Source organism: Myotis brandtii, unplaced genomic scaffold (assembly GCF_000412655.1).
Source record: "Myotis brandtii unplaced genomic scaffold, ASM41265v1 scaffold2467, whole genome shotgun sequence".
NCBI lineage: Eukaryota > Metazoa > Chordata > Mammalia > Chiroptera > Vespertilionidae > Myotis > Myotis brandtii.
The window spans coordinates 41,230-55,396 of NW_005359338.1; the positions used below are offsets into that span (position 1 = coordinate 41,230).

At 44.3% G+C, this 14,167-nt stretch overlaps 1 protein-coding gene across 1 annotated transcript in view; it reads right to left on the reverse strand.

The window, feature by feature from the left end:
• Nucleotides 1-14,167, reverse strand: part of TMEM55A (transmembrane protein 55A) — a gene marked incomplete at its 5' end in the record, with an annotated part of 19,780 nt that overhangs the window by 4,585 nt on the left and 1,028 nt on the right. The window contains 3 exons of the mRNA XM_014540526.1: nucleotides 4,616-4,668; nucleotides 9,466-9,589; nucleotides 10,523-10,629. Coding sequence (XP_014396012.1) covers nucleotides 4,616-4,668; nucleotides 9,466-9,589; nucleotides 10,523-10,629 — 284 coding nt within the window. The remainder of the gene's footprint in view (nucleotides 1-4,615; nucleotides 4,669-9,465; nucleotides 9,590-10,522; nucleotides 10,630-14,167) is intronic.

Sequence of the window (14,167 nt, forward strand, 5' to 3'; positions counted from 1 at the left end):
AGCCATCAGCCCCTCACCCAGGCTGGCCAGGCACCCCAGCGGGCCCCCCACCCTAATTCGGGACACCCTTCAGGGCAAACCAGTCGGCCCCTACCCATGCACCAGGCCTCTATCCTATATAATAAAAGGGTAATATGCAAACTGACCCTAACAGCAGAACGACTGGGAATGACTGGTCACTATGACACACACTGACCACCAGGGGGCAGATGCTAAATGCAGGAACTGCCCCCTGGTGTTCAGTGTGCTCCCACAGGGGGAGCTCTGCTCAGCCACAAGCCAGGCTGACAGCTGCCAGTACAGCGGTGGTGGTAGGAGCCTCTTCGGCCTCCTCAGCAGCACTAAGGATGTCAGACTGCAGCTTAGGCCTGCTCCCTGCTGGCAAGTGGACATCCCCCGAGGGCTCCCGGGCTGCCAGAGGAATGTCTGATTGCCAGCTTAGGCCCAATCCCCTGGGGAGCAGGCCTAAGCCAGCAGATGGTCATCCCCTGAGGGGTCCCAGTCTGTGAGAGGGCACAGGCCAGGCTGAGGGACCCCCCCCCAATGAGTGCACAAATTTTTGTGCACTGAGCCTCTAGTATTTAATAATCGTTATCACGGATTAAATCACCATTTCTGCTAGTCTGAGGCCTATTATGACACATGCATGGAAATGGAACCCAGCCTGTATTTCAGAACATGAGGGCTCCCCGGGCTGGGACCAGGCTGCCCGCAGCAACTGCACGAGGGGCACCAGCAACAGGAGAAGGATGTGGGCACTGGAGTCGGGCACCACCCCCTCCCCTCCACGTTCTCTGACAGGTTCATAGTAATACGTAACTTCTCCACCTTAGGAGTAACTTTAGGGTACTTGTTATTTGTGTTTAAGGAAATAAAAATTTTCACTCAAAATCTTATGTCAACACATGATTCATCATTTGTTATGAAGAAAAAATTCAAAGAGAAAGAAATCAGCTGCGACTGAGAGTGCTGCGGGGCGGGGGGGGGTGCGCATGTGACCCAGTTCTGCCAGCGTTCGTTCCTCGTGGTGCCACGTCAGTGGACTTATCCCATGTGAATTTCTATGTAAGTTGTTCTTAAGTAACTGATACAAGTTCTTCACGTTAATACACTGTCTTGTGATGTTCTAACTAATCACAGAGTCCTAGGCATTCAATACGTCTTTATCACTTGCAAAATACTGCTGCTCTCCTAAATTACTTAAGCAAGCGGAAGCAGCCAGCTGATTCTGGAGCCTCCTAAAGTTCCTCCCCTGTAACATGAGGATGATAACTCCTGGTCATGGGACAGACCACAGCTGGTCCTCTAAAGGGCCACCCAGTCCTGAGCACAGGGGCTGCCACTCACAGGCAGTCTCGGGTTCTCTTTATTTCCTATAGAAATTTTTAATTCAGTTTCTTATGCTCGGTGAAGATACCTGCAATTTAATTTTCTTCATTTTTGTAAAAATACTGCTACTGCACAGGCATAGTCACATACTTATGTGTGTGTCTGGAAGTGACCCTCGAGTATATATATATATTTTAGTGTAATTATTGGGAGTTATTCACTTTGCTTCTTTGTGTACAGACTTCTACTGGATGCAAAGAAGTTATGAATTCAGATGATTAATTTCACACAGATAAAAAGGAAAATATTAGTTTCTTTGAAGCTAGAAATATGCTGTAAAGAGTTATTGTCTTAGGGCTATATTTAGTTGGGATCACTTTTAGCAGAGATAAAGGGAAATATTTTGTTATATATACTCTACTTCTCAGACAGTTTTTAATTCATTTTTCCTAGAAATCATTCTTAGGATTTCTGTATTAAAACAGATAAGGTATTTATATCATACTATCGCACAGATTAAACTATGAACTCCTATTTTTAATTTTCAACACTGAATTGTCAAAATATTCTAGTTTAATTTCCTTAGCTTAAGTTATAATTCACATACACATATGTGGAAAATAATAATTTTTAAATCAAAATAAATCAAAATTTTATTACCAGCACAGACTCTGTGCAGCATGTTGTTAATGCAGCAGTCCAGAGGCTGCAATCTTCGAAAGGTCTGGAGAGATCTCACATTCCCTAACTAACTAGGTGGCTTGCCGGCTTACCATGCCTAACTGTGCAGTCAATGTGGTAGCGCTGAGCACCTGCTTTCCTGCTGGGATTCTAGAGCTTACGTTTGTGCTGTTCAGCAGGTGCCTGTGGGACCTGCTCCAACAAGAACCTCGGCCCAGAGTCTGCACTGAGCCTCTCTGGGAGGCAGCACGGATGTGCGGCTAGAGGAAGGGAGGGTCCTGTGCGCCTCCCCTGGGTGGGAGCTCCTGGAGACTTGCTTCTCTTTCCTCCAGACCAGTGGTTCTCAACCTTCTGGCCCTTTAAATACAGTTCCTCATGTTGTGACCCAACCATAAAATTATTTTCGTTGCTACTTCATAACTGTAATGTTGCTACTGTTATGAATCGTAATGTAAATGTCTGATATGCAGGATGGTCTTAGGCGACCCCTGTGAAAGGGTCGTTCAACTGCCAAAGGGGTCGCGACCCACAGGTTGAGAACCGCTGCTCCAGACTTTGGCCCATGCACCTTTTTCTGTGCTAGTTTGTTTTGTATACTCTCACACTAATAAATCATAGCTGTGAGTATAAACATATAATAGTAATTCCTATTAGTCCCCTGAGAAAATCATGGACTCTTGGGGTGATTTGGGGACTCCCAATACAGGTGCCAGAAAATCTATACTAATAAAAGAGTAATATGCTAATTAGACTGGGAGACCTTCCAGACGTCCTTCCAGACAAAACTGGGGGCTTGGCCAGCCTGCAAACCACCCCCAAACAACCCTCAGCCCCTCACCCAGGCTGGCCATGCCCCCCAGTGGGGACCCCAACCCCAAAGGGTGTGTGGCCAGCCTGCAAACAGCCCTCAGCCCCTCACCCAGGCCATCCACGCCCCCCAGTGGGGGCCCCCATCCCGAAGAGGGTGTGGCCAGCCTGCAAACGGCCCTCAGCCCCTCACCCAGGCCATCCACGCCCCACAGTGGGGGCCCTCATCCTGATGGGGGCATGGCCAGCCTGCAAATGGCCCTCAGCCTCTCGCTCAGGCTGGCTCCACCCCCAGCAGAGACCCCCCCCCCTACCCTGATGGGGGTGTGGCCAACCTGCAAACTTCCCCAGCCCTTAGCCCAGGCTGGCACTGCCCCCCAAGGGGACCCCCACCCTGATCCAGGACCCCCTTCAGGGCAGACGAGCCAGCTCCCACCCGTGCACCTCTGTCTAGACTAATAAAAGGGTAATATGCTAATTAGACCAGACATCCTCCGGACAAAGCTATGGTGGCAGGGCCAAGGCAGAGGCAGTTAGGGGTGATCAGACCGGCAGGGGAGAGCAGTTAGGGGGATCAGGCCAGCAGGTAGGCGAGCAGTTAGGAGCCAGCAGTCCTGGATTGCGAGAGGGATGTCTGACTGCTGGTTTAGGCCCAATCTCGCAGGGATTGGGCCTAAACTGGCAGTCTGACATCCCCTGAGGGGTCCCGTATTAGAGAGGGTGCAGGCCAGGCTAAGGAACACCCCCCTCCCGTGCACAAATTTCATGCACCAGGCCTCTAGTATCTTTAATAAAAATATCTGCTAGCCCTGGCTGGTGTGGTTCAGTGGTTGGAGTGTTGGCCTGCTTACCAGAGGGTCTCAGGTTTGATTCCTGGTCAAAGGCATGTGCCTGGGTTTCAGGTCTGATCCCCTCCACCCCCACCCCCCACCCACCAGGTTGGAGCACCTGTAGAAGGCAACCAATTGGTGTGTCTCTCACATTGATGTTTCTCTCTCTCTCCCTCTCTCTCTCTACCCCTCCTTCTCTCTCTTACCCTCCACTAACCCCTTCCCTTCCACTCTCACTGAAATCTGTGGAAAAAATATCCTCACTCCTTGGGTGAGGATTAAAAATACTATTAATAATAAATATATATCTTCACCCTGCGGGCATGGCTCAGTGGTTTGAGTGTTGACCTATGAACCAGGAGGTCACGTTTGAGTCCCAGTCAGAGCACATGCCTGGGTTGTGGGCTTAACCCCCAGTAGGGGGCGTGCAGGAGGCAGCCTATATCTCTCATCATTGACGTTTCTATCACTTTCTCCCTCTCCCTCTCCTTTCCTCTCTGAAATCAATAAAAATATATATATATATATATACACACACACACATATGTATATATATATATATATATATATCTTCTATTTTTCCCCGCTGATATAATGCCTTTAGGCAGGAGATTAGAATAGCTAGCAAGCACCTTTTCTCCTAAAAATAGCCCATTTGAATATAAATTTTAGATTATTTGTGATAGATTATAACCTCTTAGGACATATGTAAATGCTCACCAAGTTATGGATAATTTTAGAAACTTATTTCCTTTCAGAGAGTGATATTAAGCCTAATCATTTAAATTTTAAAATGAAATATTAAAGGGCTTAAAGATTTCCTTTTTGTATTAAAAAGTATAAATATATTATGCATTCATTCATTTCATGGCATGTCTTAAGATCAAAATCTAATTAAGCGAGAATTCTGAAATCTTTAACTTGTTCACAAGTACTTCCCAGAGCATGTCCAACGGCGGGGAACTTACATTTTTTTGCAGTGTGGGCATTTCGCCAGAGTGTTGAACCTCAATTCCATCCACTGTAAAATAAATAAAGAGAGGGCTTGAAAAGAAAAACAACTGAAGACGATCCAATCTGATAGGTTGTGTTTTTTTTAGCTCAAATGTCACCCAGGATCACAGCCAAGGCAACTGCCTTCCCCACCCCCTCCCTCTGCCTGAAGGAAGCTCGGGATTCCCATCTGAAACAGTTCCCATGACTTTCCCAAGGCTCTGACGCAAGTGGGGTTGCTCTAAAGGAAGTTGAATGCACTGCTGTGATTAGGGTCATTTCTTTTAGATTTATGTCTCATTCACTCCAAAAGAATACAAACATTTCATGTACCTTCAAAGTTTTCTTTCCTTTAAATCTTGAGGACTTGCCTTTTAAATACATATAGATTCATTACTGAAATGCAGCTATTTATTCTATTAATGTGGGAAACTCACAAAGTAAATAAACTAAACTAAATATTTTCAATGCTGTGAAATTTGTAACTTGTCTCAATTGTTTTCAGGCCTTGTAGTGTCTAGGGCAGTGGTCGGCAAACTCATTAGTCAACAGAGCCAAATATCAACAGCACGACGATTGAAATTTCTTTTGAGAGCCAAATTTTTTAAACTTAAACTATATAGGTAGTTACATTGTTATTAACTTAATTAGGGTACTCCTAAGGCTTAGGAAGAGCCACACTCAAGGAGCCAAAGAGCCGCATGTGGCTCAAGAGCCGCAGTTTGCCGACCACGGGTCTAGGGGAAAACAAGGTAGCGAATAAGCAAATGAATTACCCTGATAGTTAAAGCTGGAAAGGCAAAGAATGTAGTACAAAGGATATGACTGATCACGATCAGCATAATAATAATAATAATAATGCAAAGTCCTCGCATCAGAATTAAAAACTTTGCAGCCTGTTCATTCTTCATACACGGAGCATCTCTCATTAATCTGAAATGGAAGCAACAGCCCTCCTATCGGTACAGCCTGTATTCCCCAGTCACCAAACACTGTGTTCTTCAGGAATGTTGAAATCATCTTCAAATACAATATATTAACCCAAAACACCCTTTCCTGATAAAAAATCAAAGTTTATAATCATAATGACCATGCTGATATGCTAATATGGTCCACTTGCCTGCAATGAATATTAAGTATGAAAGAGAAGTTTTACAAGTTAGTCTTTGACTTTTCATATTACTTAGCGATTTCCATCTCGAAGGAAAATATCTCATGCTTATACTTTTTTAAAGTAATAAAAATCATGTCACAAACATATCTAGGTAACTTCTCAATTTGGATTATTCTCTAGAATTCACTACTAGATGATTTTAAAAAAATAAATATAAACATTTTAATATTTCATGTTTTAATTGTCTTTCTCCTCCTATTCAATTAGAAAAGCCCATGAGGGCAGGGAATGTGCCTTCCTGTCTCCCCAGCACTTAGCCTGTGCCGGAAACTCATTCAATATAGATTTTTGAACAAATAAAATGAACTTACTTAAAATGTGGCTACTATGACAAGGATTTGGAATACAAAACAGAACTGGGCAAAATTCAAGGTGATTATGGAGAGGAGCTCACTGAAGTGAAAAATAAACCTCTTTTGAAGATTTTAAAATGGTATTTCAAAATATGATTTATTTACATATAAGAAAGAAGAAGGTAGCCCTGGCTTAGTTGGTTGGAGCACTGTCCTGTAGATCAGAAGGCTGTGGGTTCAATTCCTCGTACAGGAAGTAACTGATGGGTGTTTCTCTCTCTTTCTTTCCCTCTCCCTTCCTCTTTCTCTAAAAAAAAAAAAAAATCAATAAAAACATATCCTTGGGTGAGGATTAAAAAAAGACAAAAAAGATAAATATATTTAATGTAGTCAAAGTACTAAATGTATCCATACCTACAGAGTATATCATTCTATTATAAATCAATAGGTAATGATTTTTAAAAGAAATTTGTTAACTACTCTCACCAAGTATATCCTCTAACTTACCTAGTATATCCTCTAATTTATGCACTTTGTCACTGATTTAATCAATAGAATATAAAAGCAAGAAAGAAGATTTATCCTACTAAGAAAAGCATAACAATTCTGGCTAAATGTAATAAATTGGATAAATGCATGCATTTCCATTTCCTTGCCCAAACCTGACTAAAATGATAGTGAATGAATTTAAAACTGTATAAGACCACAAAGACAAAGAGAATCAGAAGGGAACTGGGACACTGGAAACTAATGTAGACTTGGCAACTGACTCAGTCAGTGACGGTGCGGCCGTCTGCAAGGGCCTGTGTGTGAAGCAAGTGGCCCACAGGGACAGAGCAGTGGTGAGGGGCTGCCAGGGCTTCCCCTGGGTGGTGAGGGTGGCGGTAAAGTAGGAATACGGGTTATAAACTTCCCTTCACACCACAAAGTCAGGAGCCTCTCCTTCCCCAACACATTTGAGAGAAGAGAATTCATTCTGAAAAGAGGTTTGTGAGTTGAGGAACACCAGGCTGATCAGGGGAAGAATAAGACAGCGCTCTAGAAGCAGGCACAGGTTCCATTCTGCCTTCTGAGTAGTGGGTGAGACCTTCACCCACTACCTTTCTCAGATCCTAGAAAGCATCCTCATAAGAGATCTGGGACTGTTCCCATAGAAACTTACCATAAAAAAAACCTCATTGACACTCATAGTTGACAATTCTTCAAAAGGAGAGAAGAAGGAGAGGAAGGTAAGGAGTGTGTGTGTGTGTGTGTGTGTGTGTGTGTGTGTGTATGTGTGTGTGTGGCCGGGGTGGGGGGTGAGGTGGCGGGAGGAGAAAGAAGGAGAAAAAGTTGATTGCCTGCTGCATGCATAGAGATCCCAATCAGGGATTTGCTGTCAAATAAATAAACTTTTCAGTAAAACCTCTATCACAAAAGAAAAACAGATAGAAAAATGGGTAGAAAACAGAATAAGGCATAAAAAAGAACATGCCTCAGAAAAAAATAAGAGCTGCAGAAAGTTGCTATAAAGAAGAGAAAGCTCTTTATAAAAAATGAAAAATTAATCAGAGAACACAGGGAAACTCTTGGGAATTAAAAGTTAAGTTAGATCATCTGAAATAAAAGTTTTGAATTAAAGTTAGAAGATATAGTTAGAGCCATTTCCCACTAAGGAAAGGAAGAAGCCAAAGGGGAAGAGAATGTTTCAGAGAGAGAGAAAGTGATCTTTCATAGAGAAAGGGAACAAAGCCAGCAGAGGGGACCAGGAGAGACTACTGAGAACCAAGAGCTTGCCCACTCCCCCACCACTCCCACAGCACATCTGAATGCCATTCAGAGCCCTAGGCAACATGGAAGAGGAAAGAGGAATATCACAAGGAAAAAGGTCACAGAGAAAGAGTCAGGAGTCAGAACAGCATTGAATTTCTCACCAGTGGGGCAAACCTCTGAACATCTTGAGAGGAAACAATTGTCAAACTGTAATTCTACATCTGAACAAATTATAAAGTGAATGCGAAATTAGATTAAAGCTGTTTAAAAAATGAAAGGGCTCAAATTTATTTTTCTACATCCTTTCTCGAAAAGCTGAGAGGAAGTGCTCCAGCAGAAGGAATAAACCCAGGACCCCACATGGGAGACAGTGCCAGGGACTACAAGATACTGTGAAGGGAAGCCCTGGTGACAGCTGAGAGGCAGGATCCCTGCTGTGTTTCCTGGAGGGATAGGAGTGCCACAGCTCTGTGAAAGAATACGGAAGAACTAATGATTTGTACACAGAAAAGTAGATTCCGGGGGGAGGGAAAACTAACAAATCCAAGAAAAATGTGAAAGCCGTACAGGAGAGGAATACAGCACATTACTTGGCTCAGCTGTGAGTACCATTTACCTAATGATAAAATATGTAAACACTAAGAATTAATTGAATAAAATATTATAACTCTCCTGGGAGAATGGAATGAGAGAAGGATATGAATGGGGCAGGCAGGTAACATTTAAAGTTGTTTCATCAAAAAGAAAAAGGATAAGCAAACAATTTAACCCCAGAAAGTCAATGTCAGCAGAGCAGCTGGAAGAGACGAAGTCCTGGGGGTGGCAGTGGGTGCGTTAGATAAGAGGCGACCGCTGTTTTCCCATAAAGCTTTCTATTCCTAGTTGACATTTGGAATTATGTCCACAAGTTACTTCAGTAAAATAAAAACTGGAAGAAATAAAGCAAATCTTAAGCTCTGTCACCCTTATGACTGGTTTTGTTTATAGAAACTGCCCCCCAGGGCCCGTCCCTGCCCTCAGGAGGGCTTCTTCCCAGGCAGGCTCCCCAGGAACGTCATGCTTCCAGGGGCTGAGGAGCCCTCCTGACACTGTGAGTCATGAAATTAACCTGTAAATGTCAAACTTAAGGTTAAAGGTAAAAGTAGCAACTAACTTTTGGTCATATGTAGTTACTTATGCCTTCTAAGTTTTTACCCAATGCTTTATCTAATTACAGATACCAGAGTTCATCCACTTTATTTCAAGTTTATCTTTTTAAATAAGAAAATCTCTGATAAATCCTAATAAGATTTTTTTCTGAATCTATAAACCTGCACTTTGTGCTCCACTGAGAAGGTGAGGATGGGGAGACTCTGCCCCTCACCAGGCCACGGGGTTCCCAGGAGCTTCCCTGGAGAGGCCCTTTTGGCAAATAAACCAAGAGAGGTGCACCACATGCCTGACTCACAGCAGCTGCCGCGCACTCTGGCTGCACTTCCGAGTACCTGACTTTCTTAAAAAGGCTCCACTGAAGTCTTCTGGTCAGTCCACTGGACAGAACCGCTGACCATGAGTGGCCACGATCAGCACTGAGAGGTGAGGTGACTTAGATGTGTCGGCCACTCACCAGGAAGGTGTTCCCGCAGTGCCCGCATGCCACCCGGGCACCTTCTGGTTGGGTTGGCACCACAGGTTGAGCTGGCTGCTCTTCAGAAATGAGCATCACTGGGCCCAGGTTAACGATGCGCCTGCTGCGGGGAGAGGAACAGCTTCATTAGCCCACCAATGAGCTGGGAGGACAGCAATGAAAACAGGTTCTATTAATTGTTTAAAAAATAAGTTAATAAGCCCAACTCTGGGAGTCAAAAATCACAGAGAAAAAAACACTTAGGAACTATTTAACTACCATTTGCAATTAAGTTAAAAACACTTGGGAATGATTTAACTGCTGTTCTTGTAGGTTCAAATCAGAAAGTTACTATTCCCTATCTAGGAAGACAGCTTGAGTGTGGCCAAACACTAAATACTAAATACAGTGAAATACCCTGTGTCCGCCAGGAGCGTGCCCCCAGCCTCCGCTGCTGTCACACCACACCTGCCTGCACTCCTGGCTTCCTAGCATCTGCCTAGTCGGACAGAAAGGGAAGCGGCAGCTACTTTCCTTCCAGGGAGGGCTGTGCATGATGCACTGGTCCAAAGGCAGAAACCATAGGAAAAAACAGTCCAGGTCTTGGCATTCTACAACCTGGCACATCCATGGTGGCATCTGCACATAACTCCAGAACGTATTGTACAGAATGTGCCCTGCAAAGGTTAGTGCACCCACGGCAGGCGCCCAATGGCGCTTAGAACAAACACCTCTAGATGAAGATGAATTACATAAAAGGCAAACTGATTTGTTGTTTTTAAATATCTAAGTTTCACAAGTAACTGACTTATTACAGTGCACTAAGTACATCAGGAAAACTTCCATTGCTCATTCAGGAATATTGTATCTTGCAAATGCCTGTGACCATTAATTTCAAACTATATCATTCCTTTCACAAAGAAAAATAATCCAGGTCCTGTAATGACCATGAGGACACAGACTTTGTTTAGAACAATGCCTGGCACATATGTGCCTTTAATAAATACTTGTTGAATGAATGAATGAAAGAATGAATGAATGAATCTTCATCTCTTACCAGTTGGGTCTCGGGCAGCCTATTCGCCGAGATGTGTCCTTACAAACAAGGAGACAATTGCAAGGGCATCTAACATACTTCTTCCCTGCCGGGGGGTTTCTGATTGGCTGGACAAGGGAAGGAAATACAAATACAGCAAATTAACCAAAGTGCAGGCTGACAAAGCTTGTCTGTGTATACAAAAAGCATTAATTCTTTGAAAACGAAGGCTAATGGTATCAAATTACAGTTTAAGAACAAGTGCATCATAAATGCTTTTAAATAGTCTACTCTTGGCAAGCACTCCATGAAATTTGGAGGAATAGAACCGGTGACCTCTTGACTCATGGGGCAGTTCTCAAACACTGAGCCATACCAACTGGGCTGAATGTCTTATTTTTAAAGAAATTCACACTAAAATGTTTAGCAGTAGTTAAGCATCATGACTGCAATTACCTTAAAATATTATACAAAACGATAATTTGATTATTTAGGAAGAGAAAGCTGATGTGACAAGATGTTAATATGTGGAGACTGTGCATGAAGAAACTACGAGCATTCTCTGTACCACCTACTATTATTGTTATAACTTTTCTGTAAGTCTGCACCTGATTTTAAAAAAACTTCCAGCCCTGGTCCAGTAACTCAGTTGGTCAGAGTGCCATCCTGATGAGCCAAAGTTGTGGATTTGATCCCTGAATAAGTGGAATGACAAATTGATGTTTCTCTCTCTCTCAAATCAATAAAAAAAGATTTTAAAAAACTTAAGTAAATAATCTTGGTAGAAATATATAAAAGTTAGCAATAAGCCACCTATAATTTATTAAACATTATATAGAAAACTGAATATTTAAAATTCACAAACATCCAGAATGTATTACTATACTACCTAAAATGTATCTGTATTCACACACACACGGACACACACACACACACACACACACACCCTCCTACGTCCCTTTCCAATTCTATCTCCTGACACAAAAAGGGCGTGTGTTAGCCTTGCTCTGTGTTGTTGTTGTTGTTCTTGTTGTTGTTGTGAGGGTTGTTTTTTCATCTCCACAGGAACATCAGATTCCTCTCAGAGGTGGTTGACCTGAGGAGAATGAATCATTGTAAACCTGCGCCATTCTGTTGAGCCCTGGTCCATCCTATCTGCTCTTTTCTATCTAGAATTTCTCCAGAGAAGTATCCAGTTGCCTAGCACCTCCTCATTTCACAAATTTAAGATCAAATTACATGAACATTAGCAAGTCTTATACTAAAGCACTCCTCAAAGACTTTTATTCTTTCCCTGTAATGTTATTGATTCCACACAAGACAATCTGATTGGATACTATTCATTTTCTCTGGAATATTCACAATTATTTGCACTTCTTATATAAGAGGGTTAGTAATGATATAAAAATTTCAGCACAACTTTACGTCCAGAAATAATTTATTATAGTCAAACCTCTTGCTGCTGTGTGAGCGCAGCCCTTCTAAGCAGCCAGGCTGACGGTGGTGGCTAAATGCACAGGGACCTGGAGATCCTGTTTGGACTGTGCTGTTTCTGTACTGGCCTAGCCTGTTCTGTTGATGTCCAAGTGCAAGTGTACAGTTTTAAAACTCCTCTTTTTCTACTTATTTAAAAACAAAAGTTTTTATGGGGGATGTGTTGTGTATTTAGTTTAATATGATTTCAAATCCATCTGCTTATGATTTGAAGTTGTTTAAATGCCCTTGTTTATGACACAGACCAGAAAGGTTGTTTTTAGAAGTAAAGTTGTGTCAGGACGTCATCACCTCCTCTGTGGGCCCAGCTGGGGGTGTATCCGCAGGACCAGGGGGAGCAGCAACCATGGCCTCCTCTGTGGGCCCAGCTGGGGGTGTATCCGCAGGACCAGGGGGAGCAGCAACCATGGCTTCCTCTGTGGGCCCAGCTGGGGGTGTATCCGCAGGACCAGGGGGAGCAGCAACCATGGCTTCCTCTGTGGGCCCAGCTGGGGGTGTATCCGCAGGACCAGGGGGAGCAGCAACCATGGCTTCCTCTGTGGGCCCAGCTGGGGGTGTATCCACAGGACCAGGGGGAGCAGCAACCATGGCCTCCTCTGTGGGCCCAGCTGGGGGTGTATCCACAGGACCAGGGGGAGCAGCAACCATGGCCTCCTCTGTGGGCCCAGCTGGGGGTGTATCCACAGGACCAGGGGGAGCAGCAACCATGGCCTCCTCTGTGGGCCCAGCTGGGGGTGTATCCACAGGACCAGGGGGAGCAGCAACCATGGCCTCCTCTGTGGGCCCAGCTGGGGGTGTATCCACAGGACCAGGGGGAGCAGCAACCATGGCCTCCTCTGTGGGCGCGAAATCATTCCAGTCCCCATGGCAGACCTGGATAAACCAACTGCTGGCAAAGACGGAATCAGCCCCTGAGCAGAATCTGCTGCCTCTCTCCCACAAAAACAAAGGAGTAGAGGAATAGGAGGGGAAAACCATGAATACCAAATCCAAGGAGACCTTTGAGGCACTGGTGGGTGTTTTTTAATTACTGCTTATGTCCAACAACTTGTATTGTTTGCCAACTCCACGAAGAGCACTAAGGAGGTTAATGCTAATGAAATTTACTACCAAGTGTTCAACTTAAACAACTAGGTGGCTTTATAGATGTCACCTATCCTATATAATAAAAGCCTAATATGCTAAGTGCCCGGTGACTGGTCAACTGTTCAAACAATCAAAGCATAATATGCTAATGATATGCTAAGACTGCTCAACCGCTTGCTATGATGTGCATTGACCACCAGAGGGCAGACATTCGACTGGTCAACCAGTTGTATGACGTGCACTGACCACCAGGGGGCAGACACTCCAACCGGTAGGTTAGCTTGCTGCTGGGGTCCGGCCAATTGGGACTGAGCGAGATGGGCCAGACACACCCTGGAGTCCTCCCGCAGTCCTTCCCCAGCTGGCCAACCTCCCGTGTCCCTCCCTGGCTGGCTGGCCCTGATCAGCCCCCATCGGGACTGGGCAAGACTCGGCTGAACACACCCTGGAGCCCTCCTGTGCTCCCTCCTTGGCCCAAATTGTGCACCGGTGGGGTCCCTTGGCCTGGCCTGCACCCTCTCGCAATCCGGGACCCCTCAGGGGATGTTGGAGAACCAGTTTCATCCCAATCCCGCAGGCCACTCCCCTCAGGAGGGCACCAGATCCAGGGCTCATGGCTGGCAAGCGCTGCTGCTGTGGCAGTGTGAGCCTCTCCTGAATGGGACTGATTGGGCGTGAGCCCGTGGCAGGCGCAGTGGGGCCAGGATGAGCAGTAACAGCAGGTAGGAGCTGCAGGCGGCATTGAACTGCGGGTTTCGGCCCGATCCACACAGGCCACCCCGAGGGACCCTGCCATGCACAGATTTGTGCACTGGGCCTCTAGTCTATGCAATAAAGTTTTTCCAATGATGTCCTTTATAGAAAAAAATATTTACAATGGAAAAATCACTTTGTAACTTAAGGCTTTATTTTATAACTTTTACATAAAACATATAAAGCCCAGTATCGATGCTTTATGGTTTTTAGAGATACAATAATCACTGGCTGATCTTTTTTAGACTTTATTCTAAAGAGGGAAAAAAATACAAATAACACAAATTAATTTAATTTCAGATTTTAAGAGAGATTGACATTTAAAAAATAAAG